General features: G+C 41.8%; 1 protein-coding gene across 3 annotated transcripts in view; it reads left to right on the top strand.

Annotated features, from left to right (window-relative positions):
• The window catches only part of pik3c3 (phosphatidylinositol 3-kinase, catalytic subunit type 3), a 124,374-nt gene that overhangs the window by 59,428 nt on the left and 40,632 nt on the right, over nucleotides 1-24,314 (top strand). For 2 of the 3 annotated variants that reach the window (XM_055633266.1, XM_055633273.1), the window contains exons 10-16: nucleotides 106-291; nucleotides 2,047-2,204; nucleotides 9,772-9,862; nucleotides 10,256-10,323; nucleotides 11,592-11,697; nucleotides 13,164-13,280; nucleotides 19,057-19,188. In XM_055633266.1, the coding sequence (XP_055489241.1) occupies nucleotides 106-291; nucleotides 2,047-2,204; nucleotides 9,772-9,862; nucleotides 10,256-10,323; nucleotides 11,592-11,697; nucleotides 13,164-13,280; nucleotides 19,057-19,188 (858 nt within the window). The remainder of the gene's footprint in view (nucleotides 1-105; nucleotides 292-2,046; nucleotides 2,205-9,771; nucleotides 9,863-10,255; nucleotides 10,324-11,591; nucleotides 11,698-13,163; nucleotides 13,281-19,056; nucleotides 19,189-24,314) is intronic. The other variant, XM_055633281.1, reaches the window with a different exon arrangement.

A 24,314-nucleotide genomic window follows, 5' to 3' on the forward strand; every position in this document is an offset into this window, starting at 1 on the left:
TGAGGCAGCATCTTTGGAGTGAAGGAAGTAGGCGACGTTTCGGGTCGAGGCCCTTCATCTGACTGATGTATAAACAACATAATTACATGCATCTCTGTTCTCTAGGCTTTGACTAAATTTTTGAAGTGTGTAAACTGGGACTTGGCTCAAGAAGCGAAGCAAGCCCTGGAATTGCTAGGAAAGTGGAAGCCAATGGATGTGGAGGATGGTCTTGAGTTGCTTTCCTCGCAATTTACGAATCCAACTGTAAGGCGATATGCTGTTGCTCGGTTGCAACAAGCTGATGATGAGGTAAGCATATTGCTTAATTATGCAGAAAGCTTGAATATTGGATACATTGTAAATCTAAATTGTCAGAACTTGGTGCACTGTTAGTACTGAGTGAAGCTTTGGAGCTTTTGATTAAATGTATTGAAAATTTATGAAAACCGTATTTGAAATTCTAGCTGCTAATCTCATATTTTATATTTCAGTTATCTAAAATTCACTTTGAAAATGGGCTTTCTTAAATAAATCATTAAATCTTAAAAAAATTAAGCTAGGGAAACTGAACCGTTCATTATTACTAGGCTGTGTTGTCTCTTAGAAACTCAGCAATAGCAGTATTGGCAACCACATTGGACCAGGTTGGAGCTGGTAGGTGAAGTTTCCAGAAAATATGATTTTCTATGTCCCTATCTTGGACAATAAGGATGACCTCAGTTTTCTGTCACATTACCAATGTAATTTTTAAGAGCAAGTTGTTTCACATGGATGATGGTGATTAATATTTTGTTTATTGTACAATTGGTCTGTTTATCCAAGATATGGTAATCCTAATGAACAGAATGTCCACTTGGAAATCATTGTGGTGCTATTTTGCATTTGCTGCAGAAAATGAGTCACATTTTAAAATTAAGTTTCTTAAAGGAAAGTTTGATCAGAATTTATCTGGTGATCTGATGGATTAAGGCACCACCATATAAGGGGGGGGGGGGGGGGGTGGGGTTCGGGGAGGAAGAAGGATCCTAAATTTTAAAAATGTTGTTTTTTGCAGTGCAAAGCACTTTTGAAAGAGATTTGAGCTTTCAGAATTGCTCTCTGTAAATCTGGTTTTCACTGTCAGATGTTTTCCACTTAATATGCACATAATGCAAGATGGCTAAAATGGAGGAAACTAAAGATCTTGGGAAAATAAGATCTAATTCTGCAAGAGGTATCACTTGACCATTGCTGCATATTAATCATTGGTCTAAACTGAGTCAGGTTCTTTGTAAATTGGAAGGTTCAAAATGATTCTGCTTACTCAAGCTTGCCAATAAATTAAGAAGCACCTAACATGCTGGATGTTATCCAAAATATTGGAGAGGAATCAAGACCAGAAACAGTATTGTTGTAAATCTTCAGGAAATTTTCTTAAAAATATACAAAATAAAAGCAGCAATTACCCTTTGAACCTGCTCTGTCGTTCAATAATTTATGGCTGGACACCTGCTGAGGTCTGTTTCCCCATGCAATTGCTGTTCCGATATCCGTGGTTCACTCTTATTTCTAAAAATCGTAACATAAACCGGTCTTCAAACTAGACAACATCTGAATGTCTACCTCCTTCTGGGATAATGCATTCAAAAGCATTTGGGTGAAGAAATTAGATTTTAGATTCTCTGGTAGGGTTATATTCTTCTCACATTTACCCTAAGTTTCAGAATTTTGTGTTTTTCAATGGGATCACCTACTTTTCTTATACTTTAAAGAATGAATATCTTAAAAAAAAAAAAAATTCTCCCAAGATAATTGAAATTAGGTATCAGTTATTGAATCTTAGTTGAATTTGCTATACATCATTTGACTTGTTAAGACTATTAACTAGGAATTGATATTTAAATACAACTTCATTATTATGCTTGTATTAGTAATGTTTTAATTAATTTATTGACATATAGCGCGTTAAGAGCATGGAATATTTTGTAGAATTACTCTTTATTTCAGTTGCGTAAATATTTTCTGCTATTCATGCTTTTCTTATTTTCTTAAACTGAATTCCTGAAATCTCTCAATGTTTCATAGGATTTGCTCATGTACTTGCTTCAGCTTGTTCAGGCTCTCAAATATGAAAACTTCAACGATATAAAAGTTGGATTAGAACCAAACCGAATAGGTAGCAGTCAAACTGCCATGTCAGAAAGTATGTCAGGTTCATTAGCAGGGACTTCAGAAATGGAGAGGTAAGAGCATTTTGTCTTGCACTTTTGATATAGTTGAAGATTTCAATGAAGAAAGAATAAAGTGTGTTTATTTGTCATTTGCACCCGATATAAAACGGAATAATGAAATTCTTATTTACAGCAGCTTTAGACAATAGACAATAGGTCAATGTGATCATGGCTGATCATCCACAATCAGTACCCCATTCCTGCCTTCTCCCCATATCCCCCGACTCCGCTATCTTTAAGAACCCTATCTAGCTCTCTTGAAAGAATCCAAAGAACCGGCCTCCACCGCCCTCTGAGGCCGAGAATTCCACAGACTCACAACTTTCAGCGTGAAAAAGTGCTTGCTCACCTCCGTTCTAAATGGCTTACCATTCTTAAACTGTGGCCCCTATGGTACCTCTTTGCTCCTATACACAACTCCTCTTGTTATGAAGGCCAACATGCCATTCGCTTTCTTCACTGCCTGCTGTACCTGCATGCTTACTTTCATTGGCTGATGATCAAGGACCCCCAGATCCCATTGTATTTCCCCTTTTCCCAACTTGACATTGTATTTCCCCTTTTCCCAACTTGACACCATTTATATAGTAATCTGCCTTCCTGTTTTTGCTACCAAAGTGGATAACCTCACATTTATCCACATTAAACTGCATCTGCCATGTATCTGCCCACTCACCCAACCTGTCCAAATCACCCAGCATTCTCATAGCATCATCCTCACAGTTCACACTGCCACGTAGCTTTGTGTCATCTGCAAATTTGCTAATGTTACTTGTAATCCCTTCTAAATCTAAATCATTGATGTATATTGTAAATAGCTGCGGTCCCAGCACCGAGCCTGGCGGTACCCCACTAGTCACTCCCTGCCATTCTGGAAGGGTCCTGTTAATCCCTACTCTTTGTTTCCTGTCTGCTAACCAATTTTCTATTCATGTCAGCATTCCAACCCCAATACCATGTGCCCTAATTTTTGCCCACAAATCTCCTATGTGGGACCTTATCAAATGCTTTCTGAAAGTTCAGGTATACTACATTCACTGGCTCTCCCTTGTCCATTTTCCTAGGTACATCCTCAAAAAATTCCAAAAGATTAATCAAGCATTATTTCCCCTTCGTAAATCCGTGCTGACTCGGACCAATCCTGTTACTGCTATCTAAATGTGCCGCTATTTCATCTTGTATGATTGACTGCAGCATCTTCCCCACCACCGATGTCAGGCTAACTGGTCTATAATTCCCTGTTGTCTCTCTCCCGCCTTTCTTACGGGCATGGTTGACACATTAGATACATTTTGCTTTAATTTCAAGTTAAGGCCATTATCTGTGGATACACAAGGAACTGTAGATTCAGAAAACTGGAATGAACGCAAAGTAACTCAATGGGTCAGGCTCTTCTTTTCACTGGTTTCAAATATCCTAGCAACAACTTGTGCATAACCTCTGCACCTTCTCTATTGCAATCACATATGTCCTGTAATGTGTTGATCAGAAAATTAAGACCGTATTCTTCAATTTAAGTGTTTTGTGTAAATGCTCTTAAATATCAAGTTTGTGTTTGTCATATGCATGTGAACTGGAACAATGAAATTCTTATTTGCTGCATCTTTGCCAGCACCTTAAATACACCAGTAATAACAATAAATACACAATAAATTATCAGTTCTTCTAAGTAAACCAGACCGTGATAGTGCAATCTGGGTGCAAAGACCAACGCTAAGCTAAATGCTGAGGTATGGTTGTGGTTCCAGAGCCTGATAGTTGATGTGAATAAGCTGTATTTGAACTTGGGCTAACGGTTCTCAAGCTCCTGTATCACCTTCCCAATGGTAGCAGGAAGATGAGAGCGTGACCAAGATAGTGCGAGTCTTTGATGATATTATCTGCCTTCTTGAGGTAGCACTTTCCATGGATTCCTTTTGTAGGGAAGTCAGTCCTGTTGATGAACCGGACAATGTTCACCACTTTCTGCAGCCTCCTTCATTCCAGGACACTTGAATTATCGAACCAAGCCATGATGCAGGATCAGAATGTTCTCAACCATACACGTATAGAAATTCAATAGAGTATTCAAATGACATGCCAAATCTTAAGCTTCTTATGAAGCAAAGGTGTTGAGTTTTCTTTGTAATTAGGATCATCAAAGATGTGTATGCTCCGCATGGGAGACTGGTGACTAAAATTAGAGCACATGGTATTGGGGGTAGGGTGTTGACATGGATAGAAAATTGGTTGGCAGACCGGAAGCAAAGAGTAGGAGTGAACGGGTCCTTTTCAGAATGGCAGGCAGTGGCGAGTGGAGTGCCGCAAGGCTTGGTGTTGGGGCCGCAACTGTTTACCATATATATTAATGATTCGGAAGAGGGAATTAGGAGCAACACTAGCAATTTTGCGGATGACACAAAGCTGGGTGGCAGTGTGAACTGTGAAGAGGATTTTAGGAGGTTGCAGGGTGACCTGGACAGGTTGAGTGAGTGGGCAGATGCGTGGCAGATGCAGTATAATATCGATAAATGTGAGGATATCCACATTGGCGGCAAAAACAAGGGGGCAAATTATTATCTCAATGGGGTTAGGTTAGGTAAGGGGGAGGTGAAGGTTAGGTTAGGTACACCGGTCACTGAAAGTTGGCTTACAGGTACAGCAGGCAGTGAAGAAAGCTAATGCAATGTTGGCCTTCATAACAAGAGGATTTCAGTATAGGAGTAAAGAGGTTCTTCTGCAGTTGTATAGGGCTCTTGTGAGACCACATCTGGAGTATTGTGTACAGTTTTGGTCTCCTAATTTGAGGAAGGACTTCCTTGTGAATGAGGCAGTGCAGCGTAGGTTCACGAGATTGATCCCTGGGATGGCGGGACTATCATATGAGGAAAGATTGAAAAGACTAGGCTTGGCTTCACTGGAGTTTAGAAGGATTAGGGGGTATCTTATAGAAACATATAAAATTATAAAAGGACTGAACAAGCTAGATGCATGAAAAATGTTCCCAATGTTGGGCGAGGCCCGAACCAGGGCCACAGTCATAAAGGGGAGGTCATTTAAGACTGAGAAAAAACTTTTTCACCCAGAGAGTTGTGAATTTATGGAATTCCCTGCCACAGAGGGCAGTGGAGGCCAAGTCACTGGATGGATTTAAGAGAGAGTTAGATAGAGTTCTAGGAGCTAGTGGAGTCAAGGGATATGGGGAGCAGGCAGGCACGGGTTATTGATAGGGGACGATATGCCATGATCCCAATTAATGGCAGTGCTGGCATCGAAGTGCCGAATGGCCTCCTCCTGCACATATTTTCTATGTTTCTATAGTAATTGTATCTGGTTCCACCAACTCGTCTGGTAGTGTTTTCTAGATATCAAACACCCATAGTGTGAAAAAATTAACGCTCAGATTGCTATTAAAACTCCTGCCTCTTCCTTTGACCTATGCAAACTTGTTTTTGATACTCTTGCCATAATATATATATTTCCAGCCAAACCTTTATGTTCTTGTATTTTATGCCAATTTGAAATGGGATATTTTGCAATAAGTGTCTCGATGTTTGTTACCTACTGTTGGAACACAAGACCTGTTTCATCTAAATATAATAAAATCCTATCCACATTTGACTAGAATGTCAATAATAAGAAACAGGAGTATTATTTCAGAATTGACTACCTCGATTATCGTGACTTCTTTAAGCCGATGTCAGGTAGCCTTTACTCATAAATTATTCTCAGTGGTTTTTCTTAATTATAATCTTTAATAATATTGTGTTGGATACCCATAAATGTGTAGTCAGACACAGCTCCATCATCTATGAATTTGCTGACCTTATCACTGTTTGTTAGATGAATAATGGTTAAAGATGAGTCAGAGTACAGGAGGTAAATCGATAATCTGAATGGTGCCAGAACAACAATTTTGCGCTTAACGTTAGCAAGGTTTAAGGGCATGTCCCACTGCGGGGACTTAATTGGTGAGTTTAGAAGAGTTTGCAGGGGACTTCGGCCCCCTCTCCCTACTATCCTACTGGCCAATGTTCAGTCTCTTGAAAATAAAGTGGAGGACTTAAGGGCAAGGCAGAGGAACAACTATAGGACTGTTTGGAGTCTAGACTGGGCAATGTTCAGGGACTCAGCAACGGACCTGAAAGAATACGCCACAGTCGTTACAGACTTCATAAAGAAATGTGTGGAGGACTGCATCCCAAGAAAAACTCCCAAGTGTTTCCCAATCAGAAGCCTTGGATGAACTATTAGATCCGCGCTCTGCTGAAGACCAGACACTGGCATTCATGTCTGATGATACAGTGATCTACAAGAAGTCCAGATACGACCTTGGTAAGGCCATCAAAAAGGCCAAAAGGGACTACTGCTCCAAACTGGAGAATGAGACAGCTGTGGTGGGGCCTGAATGCAATCGCCTCCTGAATGCAAAGGCGAGATCAGGAGGCAGCTCGAATGTCGGCAAAACATCACTCCCTGACGAGTTCAATGCGTTTTACGCACGCTTTGATAGGGAGAACACTGATGTGCCTTCTCGAGCCCCCATTCGCTGTGATGGTATTTCAGTCACAGTCACAGAGGTCGACGTCAGAAAATCCTTCAGAGGGGTGAACCCTCGAAAAGCGCCTGGACCTGATGGTATACCCGGTCATGTTCTAAAAACCTGTGCGGACCAACTGACTGGAGTTTTTACGGACATTTTCAACCTCTCACTTCTGAGGTCTGAGATTACCACCCGTTTTAAAAGGGCATCAATTATACCGGTGCCCAGGACGAGCAAGATGACGTGCCTCAATGACTATCGACTAGTGGCACTAACGTCAATGGTGATGAAGTGCTTTGAGAGATTGATCATGGCGCAAATCAACTCCTACCTCGACCAAAACCTGGACCCTCTGCAGTTCACTTACTGCCACAACAGATCAACGATGGATGCGATTTTGCTGGATCTCCACTCCGCTCTGGACCACTTGGACAGCAAAAACTCATGCCAGGCTGGTATTCATTGATTACAGCTCGGCATTTAATACAATCATCCCCTCCAAGCTGGTTACCAAACTCGCAACTGGGTCTCTGCGCATCCCTCTGCAATTGGATCCTTGACTTCCTCATTCACAGACCACAGTCAGTTCGTATTGGTGGAAATGTGTCGGCTTCGATAACAATCAGCATGGGAGCACCTCAAGACTGCGTGCTTAGCCCCCTGCTGTACTCACTCTATACTCATGACTGCGTAGTCGGTCATAGTGCAAACTCCATCATCAAGTTCGCTGACGATACCAGTGTTGTGGGACGTATCACTGATGGGGACTAGTCAGAGTACAAAAGTGAGATCGACCGACTGTCCAAATGGTGCCAGTACATAACCTGGCCCTCAACACCAGCAAAACCAAGGAACTGATTGTGGACTGGAAAGGGGATGATGGGGACCCACAGCCCCGTTTATATCAACGGGTCGATGGTGGAAAGGGTCAAGAACTTCAAATTTTTGGGCGTGCATATCTCTGAAGATCTTTCCTGGTCCGAGAACACTGATGCAATCATAAAGAAAGCACATCAGCACCTCTACTTCCTGAGAAGATTACAGAGAGTCGGTATGTCAAGGAGGACTCTCTCTAACGTCTACAGGTGCACAGTAGAGAGCATGCTGACTGGTTGCATTGTGGCTTGGTTCGGAAACTTGAGTGCCCTGGAGCGGAAAATACAACAAAAAGTAGTAAACACTGCCCAGTCCATCATCAGCTCTGACCTCCCGTCCATCGAGGGGATCTATCACAGTCGCTGCCTCAAAAAGGCTGGCAGCATCATCAAGGACCCACACCATCCGGGCCATACACTCATCTCCCCACTACCTTCAGGTAGAAGGTACAGGAGCCTGAAGACTGCAACGACCAGGTTCAGGAACAGCATCTTCCCCACAGCCATCAGGCTATTAAACTCGGATCGGACAAAACTCTGAACATTAATAGCCAATAATCTGTTTATTTACACGTTATCAGTTTATTTATTCATGTGTGTATATATTTCTACAATGGTATATGGACACACTGATCTGTTCTGTATTTGTGCCTATTATGTTCTGGTGTGCTAAAGCAAAGCAAGAATTTCACCTATCAGGGACACATGACAATAAAACTCTCTTGAACTCTCTTGCACTCTTGAAGTCTTCACTCATACTTGCAGCATGATCGACACGAGGTCCTAGGAGGTCTCTGTAACTCTCCTTCATGCTTGAGAGTAGTCCCCGCATACTCGAGGCCTCAGTTAGGTCGCGGCGTTTATTTTAGCATGCTGAAAAATGCCCGCGAATAAAAAAAAGTCGCTATGGGAAATAAATCTCGTAGGTTTGGTCGAAGTAGGTCGTAGTAGGTCATGTTATTCGTAGGTAATCGAAGGCAATCAAAGGTATTCAAAGCTAGTCGAATGTAGTCGTAGATAGTCTTCAACATAGTTGAAGGAGGTCGAAGGAGATCGTCTTCACTCTCCACTATTCGGTATCCAATTTTCCAGAAGCTAGTCGAAGCTAGTCTTCAACATAGGCGAAGGAGGTCAAAGGAGATCGAAGGAGGTCTTCTACATTCTACGCTCGAGGGAAGTTTGGTCGCGGAACATTTCTCAGCATGTTTCGGCATGGTTCATTTGAACTCATAGTGCAGTGGAGTGGGGTCACTGTAGTTACAGGCAGTTGAGGGCAGCCGTAGGCAATCTCCTTCGCTGACCGGGCATTTTAATTGGCTCATTGGAGTTTTCAGGACCAAGGAAAACCGACCGGTAATTTAAAATGCCCGCTAAACTTTATTATATGTTGGCTATTCTTGTGTAAAAGTGTCTCCAATGGTATATCCCCCACCCCCCCCCCTGTTCTGTATTTGTGCCTATCCCCCCTGGTGTGCGCTCTCTAAAGGACTTACCGTACACAGTGTCGCCGTCTTAAATTTTCTGTTCATCGTGGATGTGAATTTCAGACAACGCTACTCATACTTGCAGCATGATCCCCCGCGAGGTGTGTGTGTGTGTGTGTGTGTGTGTGTGTGTGTGTGTGTGTGTGTGTGTGTGTGTGGTGTGTGTGTGTGTGTGTGTGTGTGTGTGTGTGTGTGTGTGTGTGTGTGTGTGTGTGTGTGTGTGGTGTGTCGTGTGCGCGCGCGCGCGCGTGTGCGGTCGGTCGATCCAGCTCGCGGTTTCAACACTGACGGTCGATCCAGCTCAAAGTTTTCCAGGCGAGTGCCCTCGAGCTTGAAGGTCGAAGACAGTCGTTGAAAGGTCGCTTCAGTGGGACAGGCCCTTTAAGGAGCTGATTCTTCCCTTCAGCAATGGAAAATCGAGGATCGAAGAACCTGTCTTCATCGATGGGACAACGATGGAGAGTCAACAACATTAAGTTCTTGGTTATGCATATCTCTGAAAATCTGTCATGAATAGTACAGACCTTGTACAGGTTGATTGTATTTCTGTTTATGTAAATTCATTTGTTGTGCTGTTATGTTAATGTGCCTGTAAAGCTGCAGAAAATAGGAATTTATTTGTTCTGTTCCTGGTGCATATGACAATTAAACACTCTTGACTCTTGAAAGTAATTTATGGCGTGAACCTTCTCTTTTAGCTCTCAAATAATCAGCAGTCAATTTCCACCAGTGTCATCACCTCCTCCAGCTTCTAAGGCAAAAGATGCAACAGATGGAGAAAACCTAGAGGTAAAAGAACTTATGCAGATTTTTAATTCCAAGGATTGTAGCTATTTTAATGTATCTTCTCTTTCCTGAGGTTTAACAATCTATTCCGAATCATGTTGTTGAAGTAAATTGGAAACTTGTGAGAATTATTTCACACCCTTATTAAAAATGTCAATTGTTAGCAGAAAACGAACAACCTGTCAGTTGACTCGAAAGAAAAATAGACATTTTAGAGGGGAAAAAAAATCAAAAAAGGGAAATTGAAATGGGCTAACATTGGGAAATCTTTTAATTGTCTAAATCCCAATAGGAATAAGCAAACCAACGATATATTAGCTCAAATTACTGGTGCTTTGTTGTATGGTTCATTGAATTAATAGTGAATTGTGATATGATATTTCTTCCCTCCTTCAGCAAGACCTTTGTACATTTCTAATATCACGAGCTTGTAGGAATTCTACTCTGGCTAACTATTTATACTGGTAAGAGAACAACATTTTTGTCTCCCCCTTGTTTTTTTTATTTTGGGAATAATCTTATTTAGGTAGAAATCAATCAAGTATCATAGTGTGAATAAGTAAGAGTAGCTTTTCCCTGTCTTTGGTATTTTGGTTCACTTTCTGGAAGCAAACTTTCATCTAAAGCCTTTGGAAGGGGAATGATTTTTAGGACTATTCTCTCAAGTTTATACCATAGATGTAACTGATTTTTTTTTTACATTTGTTCTGAGAAAATGAGTTCAATTGAGCTGATTGTCTACTGGAGACAGGAATGTAATCTTGACATTTGGATACCTGCATCCTTACAAGGTAAGTAAGGATCACAGGGCTGAGCAGCAGGAACAGCATGTATAATAGAAATAAACAGAGGAGGGGATATTAAGGAGTTTAGCAACCTTAGTGACTTTTTTGAGACAAATAAGATCCTGAGGGAGCATGATGGACCTTGAGGTCTTTTTATGTATGAAGGAAATGCAGATACTGGTTTAAACCGAAGATGGATACAAAAAATTGGAGTAACTCAGTGGGACAGGTAGCATCTCTGGAGAGAAAGAATGGGTGACATTTCGGGTTGAGATCCTACTTCAGACTTGAAAAGCTTCCCATTCCTTCTCTCCAGAGATACAATCCCGCTGAGTTACTCCAGCATTTGTTGTCTATCTTCGGTTTAAACTAGCATCTGCAGTTCCTTCCTACGGATTATGGAGGCTATTGAAGGTGGAGGTTGATGTATTTTTGAATAATTGGCAAATTGAGGGCTATGTGGAATTAGCATTATTAGAGGAGTTGAGGCCGGCATAGATCAGCCAAGGTTATATTGATAGGCTGGTCATTCTTGATTGGATGAAATGTATCCAAGGCTCTTTTTTAAAGGAAAAGACAAGGGAATAAATACCACTGGCTCTGACCATCATTTTCCAATCTTCATTGGACAAGATCGAATACTGGAGAATTAAAGCCTAACATCAGTGAGAGGCAAGTTATTGGAAAAAGCAGAAGGATGGCATGCATCCGCATTTAGAGTGGTGCGGGTTAATCAAGGAAATTCAATGCAAATTTGTTCAAGGGGACGAGAGTACCGAGAAGTCTTGCTGCAGCTTTGCAAGTTATTGACTAGACCACACCTGGAATTTTGGATAAAGTTTTAGTCTCTTTATTTAAGCAATATTATAATTGAATTAAATATGTTATGCTTTGGGGTTAGTATTCGTATAGTTTCAAATAATATTAATTGTTTCTTGTCCTCTTAGGTATGTTATCGTAGAATGTGAAGATCAGGACACTCAACTGCGTGACCCTAAAACTCACGAAATGTATTTAAACGTGATGAGGAGGTTTAGTCAAGCTTTATTAAAGGTACTGCAATTTTTATTTTAAGTTTAATTAACATTTATATTATCATTATGTATCAGAAGTGGTGTGCTGTATTTGGAAAGCAAAGCTATATTTAATTAAAATGAAAAACAAAATTTAGCAGAGTGGAAAAATTACCTGAAAACAGAAAATACTGGAAATAACTCTGATTCAAATAGTGTCTGTGGAAAGAGAGAGATGGAGTTAACATTTTTTGACAATTCATCAGAACTGGGAAAAGTTAGAGAAAAAAGTTTAAGATGCAACAAAACATGCAGAGTTGTGTATGGCAATAGAGAGCCAGGACTTGAGCTACAGTCACTCGTAATTCGTCACTGTATGTCATGTCGTTGTTACGTGGGCGGAGCACCAAAGCAAATTACTTGTATGTGAATACTTGGCCAATAAACTTACTTACTTACAGGGAGAGATTGAGCAGGCTGGTACTTTATTCCTTATAGCACAGGAGGATGAAGGGTGATGTTATAGAGGCGTGTAAAATCATGTGGAGGACAGATAGGATGAACGCACAGAGTCTTTTACCCATAAATGGGTTTAAAGTGAAGGGGGAGGATTTAATAAGAACCTGAGGGGCAACTTTTTCACACACACAGACTGAAGGCTATACGGAATGAGCTGCCAGATACTCTTGGACAGGTATGTGGAAAGGAAAGGTTTAGAGGGATATGAGCCAAACTCAGACAAATGGGACTAACTTCGATGGGCATTTTTGGTCGGCACGGATGAGTTGGGCTGAAGAGCCCTTTTTCCATGCTGTGTGACTCCATGATTCTGAGAAAACAAAATAAATGGTAAGAGTGATCTCAGACGATAATAACAAAATGGTTAATTGCACAACAAGAAAGGTGATGGTAAAAGGGGTTAGAAATTCAGTGGGGAGGCGCTGTGTATAGGGGAAGTAGAATAATTAAATCTATATGTTTTTGGAGCATATCCCTTTCAAGTGGAACTATGTATTTACAGACATTTTGTTGTCACTATTTCTGTGTTGGCAGATACTGGAAATCCAACACGATGCATCTGCTGTTCCAATAAATAATTGCTGTTGTAAATAGTTCCAAATATGTTGATCTGCTGTGGTATTATTCATCAGTTGACAACTCAGAAAGCTAAACTTCTGGCATGCTTGTAAACAATAATTCATATTGCACAGTTTCCACAAAGTAAAATGATAGTTTGGATTTAATATCTAAACTAAACCAAAACTACTGTCATTTTATTTTGTGGAAACTCTGAAATAAGGGACATTTGTAGAAGGATACCAGCTAACATATTTAATTTAGTTGGATGAGGAATTATAAACATTCCATCTGTATTTCTCTGCTATAAAAATCTATGACCATGAAGTCGTTGATCAGTCAATAATTGAAAGAACTGAGCTTTTCACTTTCAAGAGTCATAAGGGGCTTAACAAAGCAAAAATGTGTTTAATGCTTACATTTTTTTAGGGTGATAAGAATGTGAGAGTCATGCGCTCCCTCTTAGCTGCTCAACAAACATTTGTGGATCGACTAGTGCACCTTATGAAAGCAGTTCAACGAGAAAGTGGAAATCGGAAGAAAAAGGTATTTTCACATTTAGCTTGCCACCTCTCCAAAATAAAACTGAATAGAATGACAATTCTTCATCTTGTAAAATACTTACTACAACTTTGTAATGGGTGCTCTTTTAGAAAGGAGGTGAGGAAGAACGTCTTTAGTCAGAGGGTAACCTGTGGAAGCCAAGTCAGTGGATACTTTTAAGGCAGAGATTGACAAATTATTGAATAGAACGGGTGTCAAAGGTTTCATAGAAAATAGATGCAGGAGGAGGCCATTCGGCCCTTTGAGCCAGCACTGCCATTCATTGAGATCATGGTTGATCATCCACAATCAGTAACCCGTGCCTGTATACTCCCCATACCCCTTGATGTCGATAGCCCCAAGAGCTCTATCTAACTCTTATAAAATCATCTAGTGAATTAGCTTCCACTGCCTTCCATGGCAGAGAATTCAACAAATTCACAATTCTTTGGGTGATAAAGTTTTTTCTCATCTCAGTTTTAAATGGCCTCCCCTTTATTCTTTGACTGTGGCCCCTGGTTCTGGTCTCCTCCAACATCCAGAACATTTATAATTTATAAATCCTTAAAAATTTTTTATTAAAATCCTTTTATAATTTTACGTGTTTCTATAAGATGCCCTCTCGTCCTTCTAAATTCCAGTGAATACAAGCCCAGTCTTTCCAATCTTTTCTCATATGACAGTCCCGCCATCCCGGGGATTAACCTTGTGAACCTGCGCTGCACTCCCTCACTAGCAAGGATGTCCTTCCTCAAATTAGACCAAAACTGCTCACAATACTCCAGACGAGGTCTCACCAGGGCCCTATATTCAAATCCTCTTGTTATGAAGGCCAACATGCCATTAGCTTTCTTCACTGCCTGATGTCCCTGCAGGTTTACTTTCAGTGACTGGTGCACAAGGACACCCAGGTTTCGTTGCACTTCCCTTTTTCCTAATCTGACATAATAATCTGCCTCCTTGTTTTTAACGCCAAAGTGGATAATCTCACATTTATTTACATTATACTGCATCTGCCATGCATCTGCCCACCTACTCAACCTGTCCAGTTCACCCTGCAACCTCCTAGCATCCTCTTCGCAGTTCACACTGCCACCCAGCTTTGTGTCATCTGCAAGTTTGCTAGTGTTACTTTTAATTCCATCATCTGAATCATTAATATATATTGTAACTAGTTGCGGCCCCAGCACCGAGCCTTGCGGCACTCCACTCGCCACTGCCTGCCATTCTGACAGGGACACGTTTATTCCTACTCTTTATTTCCTGTCTGCCAACCAATTCTCTGTCCATGTCAATACCCTATCCGCAATACCATGTGCTCTAATTTTGCCCACTAATCTCCTGTGTGGGACCTTACAAAGGCTTTCTGAAGGTCCAGATACACTACATCCACAGGCTGTCCTTCATCCATTTTACTTGTCACACCCTCAAAAAATTCCAGAAGATTAGTCAAGCAGGATTTCCCTTTCATAAATCCATGTTGACTTGGACAAATACTTTTACTGCTATCCAAATGCGCTGTTATTACTTCTTTAATAATTGATTCCACCCACCGATGTCAGGCTAACTGGTCTATAATTCCCCGTTTTCTTTCTCACACCTTTCTTAAAAAGTGGGATAACATTAGCTGCCCTCCAATCCACTGGAACTGATCCTGAATGCATAGAACATTGGAAAATGATCTCCAATGCGTCCACGATTTCTAGAGCCACCTCCTTGAGTACTCAGAGATGCAGACCATCAGGCCCTGGGGATTGATCAGCCTTCAGTCTACCCAATACCATTTCTCGCCTAATGCAAATTTATTTCAGTTCCTCTGATCCTCTGGACTCTTGTACATCTGGGAGATTCTTTATGTCTTCCTTAGTGAAGACAGAACCAAAGTACCTGTTCAACTCTACTGCCATTTCCTTGTGCTCCATAATAATTTCACCTGTTTTGCCTTCAAGGGACCCACATTTATCTTTACTAATCTTTTTCTCTTAAAATGCCTAAAGATGCTTTTACTATTCTTCTTTATATTCTTGGCGAGCATACCTTTGTACTTTATCTTTTCACCCCAGATTGTCCTTTTTGTTATCTTCTGATGTCCAATCCTCTTGCTTCCTGCTACTCTTTGCTGTGTTATACACCTTTAGTTTTAGTTTTATACCGTCCTACATTCCCTTGTCAGCCACAGTTGCCTTTTACTCACCTTATGGGGAGAACGCAGGAAAATGGGATTAGGAGGCAGAGATCAGCCATGATTGAATGGTGGAGTAGATTCGATGGACCGAATGTCCTAGTTCTACTCCTATAACTTGTGAATAGGGCAAATTTATTTGTATGTTCAAATTGTAGATTAGGAAACATAAGAACAGTGTGATAGAACTAATCACATTTTTATGGTGCTGATTCCTTCAGTGGTTTTGTACCAAAGAGATTTAATTATGAAATATTATTTTTAAATGAAGGCTTTTCATTATTTTTATGTTTGAATCTAGTGTACAATATGGTTGTTAGCACAGAACAGATTAAATAGAAATGTGTTGAATACCTAGCAAAATGATTTTTATCATGATCACTTACAGTCCTTAGAATATGGCAGTCAGCTATAAATATTAAATGTTTTTTTTGGTCATTCAAAAGTAAATTATGCAATGTTATGAGGCAAGGGTTGTAAGAACAACATTCTTAATTTTGTTTATTTAATACCTTTCAATGCCCAAAAGGTCAGAAAGTATTTCACAGCATTATTATTAAATAATATTTATCAGTAGATATTAAAGCAAATGACTAAACATTCAAACAATAGATTATGTTTTTATCTGATGCCTAAAAGAATAAAGAAAGACACAGAGGTTTAGGAAAAGAATCTGAGAACAAAGCAAAATCATAAAAGGTAAATTGCTATTTACAGAAGTCTTGAAGCTAATCGAGAGATCAAAATAAGGATGATCAAATGGCCAGAGTAGCGGATAACTAGGATTGGTTGGAAAGATGGATGGCGTATAAACAGAAAGGATTTGAAAATAAAGAAGAGAATTTTTTAAATGAAGATACTGCCCAACCAGAAATCATAGCAGGTTGATAGGTGGAGGGGCAGTAGAAGAATAGATGAATGCATGGTAGGTATGACGTCACAATTATGGAAGCTAAAACAAAAGGTATTGGCCATGAGTTCATTGAAACAATCACGTCTCAAACTTATGTAGGCCTCGATGAAGATTTCAAACTAAAGTGAGGTGATGATGAAGCAACATTACAGACATAGAAATTAATGAACGATGATAGCATGGATAAATGGATTGTAAAATTCCTCTTTGCTGAACTCTGGTTCACTATGGAATATTGTCAGGGAGACCCTAGCTGCAGTTTGTGATAGACCAGTTAGCCTGACTTTGGTGGTGGGAAAGATGCTGGAATCAATTATTAAAGAGGTAATAATTGGGCATTTGGATAGCAGTAAAAGGATTAGTCCAAGTCAACATGGATTTATGAAAGGGGAAATCATGCTTGACTAATCTTCTAGAATTTTTTGAGGATGTGACAAGTGAAATGGATGAAGGGGTGCCAGTGGATGTAGTGTATCTAGACTTTCAGAAAGCTTTTTATAAGGTCCTGCAAGGGAGACTCTAAAATTAGAGCACATGGTATAGGGGGTAGGGTGTTGACATGGATAGAAAATTGGTTGGCAGACCAGAAGTAAAGAGTAGGTGTGAACGGGTCCTTATCGGAATGGCAGGCAGTGGCGAGTGGTGCCGCAAGGCTCGGTGTTGAGAACGCAACTGTTTACCATATATATTAATGATTTGGAAGAGGGAATTAGGAATAACACTAGCAAGTTTGTGGATGACACAAAGCTGGGTGGCAGTGTGAACTGTGAAGAGGATGTTAGGAGGTTGCAGGGTGACCTAGTAGGTTGAGTGAGTGGACAGATGCGTGGCAGATGCAGTACAATATAGATAAATGTGAGGTTATCCACTTTGGCGGCAAAAACAAGGGGGCAGATTATTATCTCAATGGGGTTAGGTTAGGTAAGGGGGAGGTGCAGCGAGACCTGGCCGTCCTTGTACACCGGTAACTGAAAGTTGGCTTACAGGTACAGCAGGCAGTGAAGAAAGCTAATGGAATGTTGGCCTTCATAACAAGAGGATTTCAGTTTAGTAGTAAAGAGGTTTTTCTGCAGTTGTATCGGGCTCTGGTGAGACAACATTTGGAGTATTGTGTACCGTTTTGGTCTCCTAATTTGAGGAAGGACATCCTTGTGATTGAGGCAGTGCAGCGTAGGTTAACGAGATTGATCCCTGGGATGGCGGGACTGTCATATGAGAAAAGATTGAAAAGACTAATAATAATAATAATAAATTTTATTTTTGGGCGCCTTTCAGACATCTCAAGGACACCTCACAAAGATTAACAGGAATAAAAAATATATAATCAGAATAAAATAAATAATAAAGACATCACAGAAACACAAATTAAAAACATAATTCAGTCTGAAAACAAAAAATCAAAAACACAATGTGAAGAGAGAGCAGCGGCAGCCAAAGCGCGCCAGCGTCCACTCTCCCTTCACGGCAGCCATCTTGGACAAAGACTAACAGGATTACGTAGAGACAGAAAATCATCCCCCCACAATGGTTGCCACTATGGGGGAAGGCACAATGTCAAATCCCTACCCCAAGTTCACCCAAAGTCAGGCCTGCCACCGCAGTTGCCTCTACGGTGGCCCGATGTTCCTGGCCATTCTCACCGGGTGGTCTTGCCCTGGCTAGGCTTGTATTCACTGGAGTTTAGAAGGATGAGGTGGGATCTTATAGAAACATATAAAATTATAAAAGGACTGGACAAGATCGATGCAGGAAAAATGTTCCCCATGTTGGGCGCATCCAGAACCAGGGGCCACAGTCTTATAATAAAGGGGAGGTCATTTAAGACTGAGGTGAGAAAAAACTTTTTCACCCGGAGTTGTGAATTTATGGAATTCCCTGCCACAGAGTGCAGTGGAGGCCAAGTCACTGGATGGATTTAAGAGAGAGTTACATAGAGCTCTAGGGGCTAGTGGAGTCAAGGGATATGGGGAGAAGGCAGGCACGGGTTATTAATAGGGAGCGACCAGCCATGATCACAATGAATGGCGGTGCTGGCTTGAAGGGCCGAATGGCCTCCTCCTGCACCTATTTTCTATGTTTCCATAGAAATTGAATATAATAAGCTTTTATCTTCCCAGTTAAAAAAATCACATAAAGCTGAAATGTACGTTTTGTGTGGGAGCCACAAGACGCTGTTGGTGAAATAAACTGGGAGTCGATGGCGTAGACATGACATTGTCTCCTGTGAGGCTCATCATGAGTCATTTTACAATGTTGAAACAACAAATAAATAGATAATTTTGTTGGATAATCTTGTAAGAGAAATGGTAACAAGCATAGATCACTGGAGGACAGCAATTCTCTGGCCTTGACAGAATAGATGGGTATGACATCATCCTGGCATTGAATGTGTTTAACAGATAACTGCCAATTTTTCAAAGAATAAAATTTGTTCAACACCTTCTGTGCCTTTGGTACTCAAGATGTGTTTCGGTTAATTAAGTACTTCTATGATAGATAGTTCTATGATTAATTTAGAGAAGCATGGAAGTTGTTGTGGACGCTGCAAGGGCCCAAAGATTTAATTAAAGGAAATGAGCAGATAATCCATTCTCCTGCCTATCTTCTTTCCCAATCATTTTGTGCTACATGCTGTTAACTCGTATTGCATTTCCTGATTATATACTTCTGTTCTTCCCTTCTAGATTGAAAGGCTACAAACATTGTTAGCAGATAATGAAAAAGTGAATTTATCAGAGATTGAACCAATACCTTTACCTTTAGAGCCACAAGTTAAAATCAGGGGTATAATCCCAGAAAAAGCAACTCTGTTTAAGGTAAATATAGCTCTTGCTTTATTGTGTATGCAATAACAGTAAAAGCCTTTTTAAAAACATACACTATTTCGTTTGGAATGACATTTTTTATTTTTACCAGGCAATCTGGTTTCCGTGGCACTTAATATCCTGGCCAATAAAAGGTTGGATAAAAGAACAAATCATTGATATAAAACATTACAGAACACCCAGTTGTGTGGGGTTAAAGGAATAGGAGTGCTTACTTTGTGCTCATCCAGCTAACTTTGTGAAACAATGTCTTCTCTTCCCAAGTAGACACAGAAAATGCTGAAAAAACTATTTATTTCAGATTTTCAGCTTCTGTAATTCTTTTCATTTTTCAACCTTCCTTTTTGATACAAACTTACCCTGGTGTTCTCAGAGTTATCTCCCAATTAGGCTGAATGTGGAAACAAACATGTGGGGGGAAAGTAGGAACAAGCAGGGCATTCAAGAAAAAATTATAATTGCAAGTTTCTCTACTACAATCCTCTTCCTTGATTCAAGAACCAGTTTCAGCAAATAATCTATTCATATTTTTTAAACCAAATAAAACCATATCAATTTGAAAGAGGAAGAAGCTAAAGATGGATCTTTTATTGAAAGGTGAATGGTAGTGTCAAAGGCAGTGAGTATTTTGGATGGAATCCAGAGTAACTTGTTAAGCCCAGACAGTAGGAGCATTTGGATGAGAATAAAAGAGCACCATAATCACTGATGCACAAAATGAAATTGGTATCATTCCCAAATCTACTTTGTATAAATTGAGAACATGAAATGGCTTACTACTTCTAAATGTTGAATTTAATGTTAAATATAATGTTTTAGTTTTAAATTGCAGTATTTACAGGGCTCTCACTAAACTTTTTTTTCTCTGTTGTCAGTCGGGCAACCTAGGCAGCTTTTTAGGTTGCCTAGTAATGACAGTGTAGGCGGTCATTTAAGACGGCTTGCATGACGCGTGTGATAATGTGCTCTGACGAAGTGCGTAGTTACCATTCGGAATTATGCTCGATGAAGCATAGAAATATGGAAACATAGAAAATAGGTGCAGGAGGAGGCCATTCGGCCCTTCGAACCAGCACCGCCATTCATTGCGATCATGGCTGATCGTCCCCAATCAATAACCTGTGCCTGCCTTCTCCCCATATCCCTTGATTCCACCAGCCCCTAGAGCTCCATCTAACTCTCTCTTAAATCCATCCAGTGATTTGGCCTCCACTGCCCTCTAGCAGGGAATTCCACAAATTCACAACTCTGGGTGAAAATGTTTTTTCTTAAATGGCCTCCCCTTTATTCATTCACATATTATTTCTGCTTCAAATAAAGTCACAAACTAAACATATTCGCCAATCAAGGCATGATATATACCACAATGACATGCAGCAAAATTATAACACGGTATCTTAACTCTTTTTACACGTTGCAATGAATGCAATTTCTATTATTTCTTTCCACTTCCAAATAAAAATGTGGTTGGATTATTCAGCGTATGATCAACCTGTGTCAATAAATCCTAGACCATGGTAACATATATGCTTAACCATGCACACTACAGATTGATGCAAGCATGTTTTCTGTGAAGGACTGAAAATGATCATGAGAGTCAAGAGTCAATTTAATTGTCATTTGGACCCCTGGGGGTCCAAACGAAATGCCGTTTCTGCAGCCATACATTACACACAAATAGACCCCAGACACAACATAATTACATTTAACATAAACATCCATCACATAGCTGTGATGGAAGGCCAAATAAACTTATCTCTCCACTGCACTCTCCCCCCCCCGATGTCAGAGTCAAAGTCATAGCCCCCGGCTGGCGATGGCGATTGTCCCGCGGCCATTAAAGCCACGCCGGGTGATGCGAGGTCGCACACCGGGTCTTGGTGTTGGAGCCCCCGGTGTGCGCTCGCAGAGTCCGCGGCCATTCCAGCCGCGCGGGGCAGTGATGTAGGCCCCGCTCCAGGAGCTCTTCGACCCCGCAACTCGGGCGGGAGAAGTCGCCGTTGCAGGAGCCCCGAAAAGCGGTCTCCCTCCAGGGAGCCGCGGGCTCCCGGTGCCGTCGTCCACAGACCCGTCGTTGGAGCCTCCGAATCTCCGGTAGCAGCAGCAGCAGCAGCAGCAGCAGCAGCAGCAGCGCTCCTCCACCGCTCCACCCGCTCCGGACTCGGCCAGCTCCGCGACGGCAACGGTGAGTCGGCACCTGAGTCCCCGGCTTCTTCCTGTTGGAGGCCGCTCCTCGTTGCGGCCTCAACGACACCTGAGACCCGACGAGAAAAGGTCGGGTCTCCAGTGCAGAGAGAGATTCAAAAAGTTTCCCCACCCCACCCCCGCCCCCCCACACACACACCCCAACATAAAACAACAAAAACTACATAAAAACACAGATAAAAAATAATAAAAACGCGGACAGGCTGCAGAGGCCGCTGCTGGCCAGAGCCGCGCCGCCTACCGGATGACATGGCCATAGCATGGGTCGTTATTGTTATTGGTACAGAAACGCTCTCGCTTCCCACACAATTTATCCACAACAAAATATACAGGTTGCAAGGAAATTTCTAAAAGCATTTTATGATAATAGCTGTTAAAGCCGACTATACCCGTCTGACAGGTTAAACATTACACTAACTGACAAGAGATGGCCAAAGGACATAACTGCAGCAAATGTTCTTTTGGCAATATGTTTAAAGGTATCAATACGCCACATTACCAGACATTCAGATTAGATGTGTTGTGAACAGCAATGAAAATACCCAGTTTGTACGCACCAGATTAAAAAATAATTATTGATAAACGCTGTATCCATCATTCCCACCGCATTTAACGTTAAAATTTCAACTGAAATATCTCCTGACCAAATTCGTGATGTATATGACCGACTGTAGAAGTAAAACCTGGATAAATCCAACGTATGGTTGTGAATGTTGCTCATTAAATAACTACAGTACTGATGCTCCATATTAAGAGCATTGATTTGCCGTTAAAATGAATTCTGTAATAACATGTCGACGGTAGCAGTGACAGTCGAATACTGCGGTTTTAATGTTTCACGTGTTCACAATTTCATTAAACCATCTTTATGCATTCCGTTATCAAACATAATCAATGTTCGCTCTGAAGACATTTCCAGCGCAGTACGGTCGGGGGGGGTGGGGGGGGGTGAATCAGTGCAGGATGGATAGACGGGGGTGGGGGGTGGTTGAGAAAGCAGGGGATGTTAGTGCGGGTTGAATGGGGGGATCAGTACGGGATGGATGGGAATGATCAGTACAGGATGGATGGGGGAATCAGTGCAGGATGGATGTGGGGAATCAGTGCAGGATGAATGGGTGAGTCAGTACAGGATGAATGGGTTGATCAGTACAGGATGAATGGAGGAATCACTACAGGATGGATTGGGGGGATCGGTGCAGGATAAATGGATGGGGGTCAGTACAGAATGGATAGGGAGATCAGTGCAGGATGAATGGGGGTTGCAGTGCAGGATGTATGGGAAGGGGGGTCAGTACAGGATGAATTGGGGGACCAGTGTAGGGTGGATGGGGGTGGCAGGAGAATCAATGTGAGGTGGATAGGGAGATCAGTGCAGGATGAATAGATGGGGGGGAGGGGGGGTAGATGGGGAGGGGAGCATAAGGATGTCAGTGAGGATGGAATAGAGGCGGAAATGGGGATCAGTGCGGGAAGGAGAGGAGGGGTCCCAGGATAAGGGGGGTGGAGGGGGGCGTACAAGAGAGAGAGAGGGGAGAGGAGCAGAGGAGGTGGGGAGGAAGGAAGGTCAGCGTTCCTCGGACAACACCGGCATCATTGTCCCGCTGCCTTGGCCGTCCCTGTCCACCGCCAAGTGCCGCCGCCAAAGGAGGAGGCAGTTGAGATCTCCTCGCCACCGTCTCCCTTCCTCCGCCAGCCAACAGGATGATGCAGGGCCGAGCGGTGCAGGTGCTTCAAACAGCGGAAAGGGGCCTCCCCCTTCCTCCCTCTCTCCCTCCTCCCGGCCACAGCGTGCGGAAGGATTTGTTTTGAAAGCGGTTATCGCCGTTGGCGGAGTGGCGCGCAGCGGCCGCTATGAGGGCATGCAGGGAGGACGAGGAGGTGGCGCCGCCGTCGCCGACCCGAAACGTCACATTCCTTTTCTCCAGAGCTGCTCAGATGACCTGCTGTGTTACACCAGTTTTTTGTGTCTATCTTCGGTATAAACCAGTACCTGCAGTATCAAGCTGGTCAAAATGACACGGCTTTTAGGTTGCCCGGCGGGACTTTAGGTGGCCATTGGCAACCGGGCAACCATTAATTTCGAACCCTGATTTATCAGCGCAATGTTATTCATTTATTCAATGTTATTCAATTTTTTTAAATAAAATGCAGTTGTGAAAATTGAACCTACTTAATCATAATTTTTGCTTACCAATTACAGTGAGAGATTAAATTATAGTCTGGTTAATCCAATTAATGAAATAGATTAATGCCACTGTGGTGATGTTGTCTAAAAACCATGATGACCACTGATTGTAAGTGTGAGGGGAAACGTGAAAAAGTAAGGTTTTTGTCAAATAATAATAATAATAATAAATTTTATTTATGGGCGCCTTTCAAGAGTCTCAAGGACACCTTACAAAAATTTAGCAGGTAGAGGAAAAACATGTAAGGGGAATGAAATAAATAGTAGAGACATGACTAGTACACAAAGTAAATACAGAATTCAATACAAAACACAGTATGAGGCAATTGATGCACAGATGAAAAGGGACGGCACGTGGGGCTAAGGATAGGCAGTGGTGAAGAAATGGGTCTTCAGGCAGGACTGGAAGATGGTGAGGGACACGGAATTGTGGATCAGTTGGGGGAGGGTGTTCCAGAGCCTGGGAGCTGCCCTGGAGAAGGCTCTGTCCCCAAAACTGCGGAGGTTGGACTTGTGGATGGAGAGGAGACCAGCTGATGTGGATCTGAGGGACCGTGAGGGTTGGTAGGGGGAGAGGAGGTCAGTGAGATATGGGGGGGCCGGATGGTGGAGGGCTTTGTAGGTGAGGATCAGGATTTTGTAGGTGATCCGGTGGGAGATGGGAAGCCAGTGAAGTTGTTTGAGGACTGGAGTGATGTGATGCCAGGATTTGGTATGGGTGATG

This window comes from Leucoraja erinacea, chromosome 1 (assembly GCF_028641065.1).
Source record: "Leucoraja erinacea ecotype New England chromosome 1, Leri_hhj_1, whole genome shotgun sequence".
Taxonomy (NCBI): domain Eukaryota; kingdom Metazoa; phylum Chordata; class Chondrichthyes; order Rajiformes; family Rajidae; genus Leucoraja; species Leucoraja erinaceus.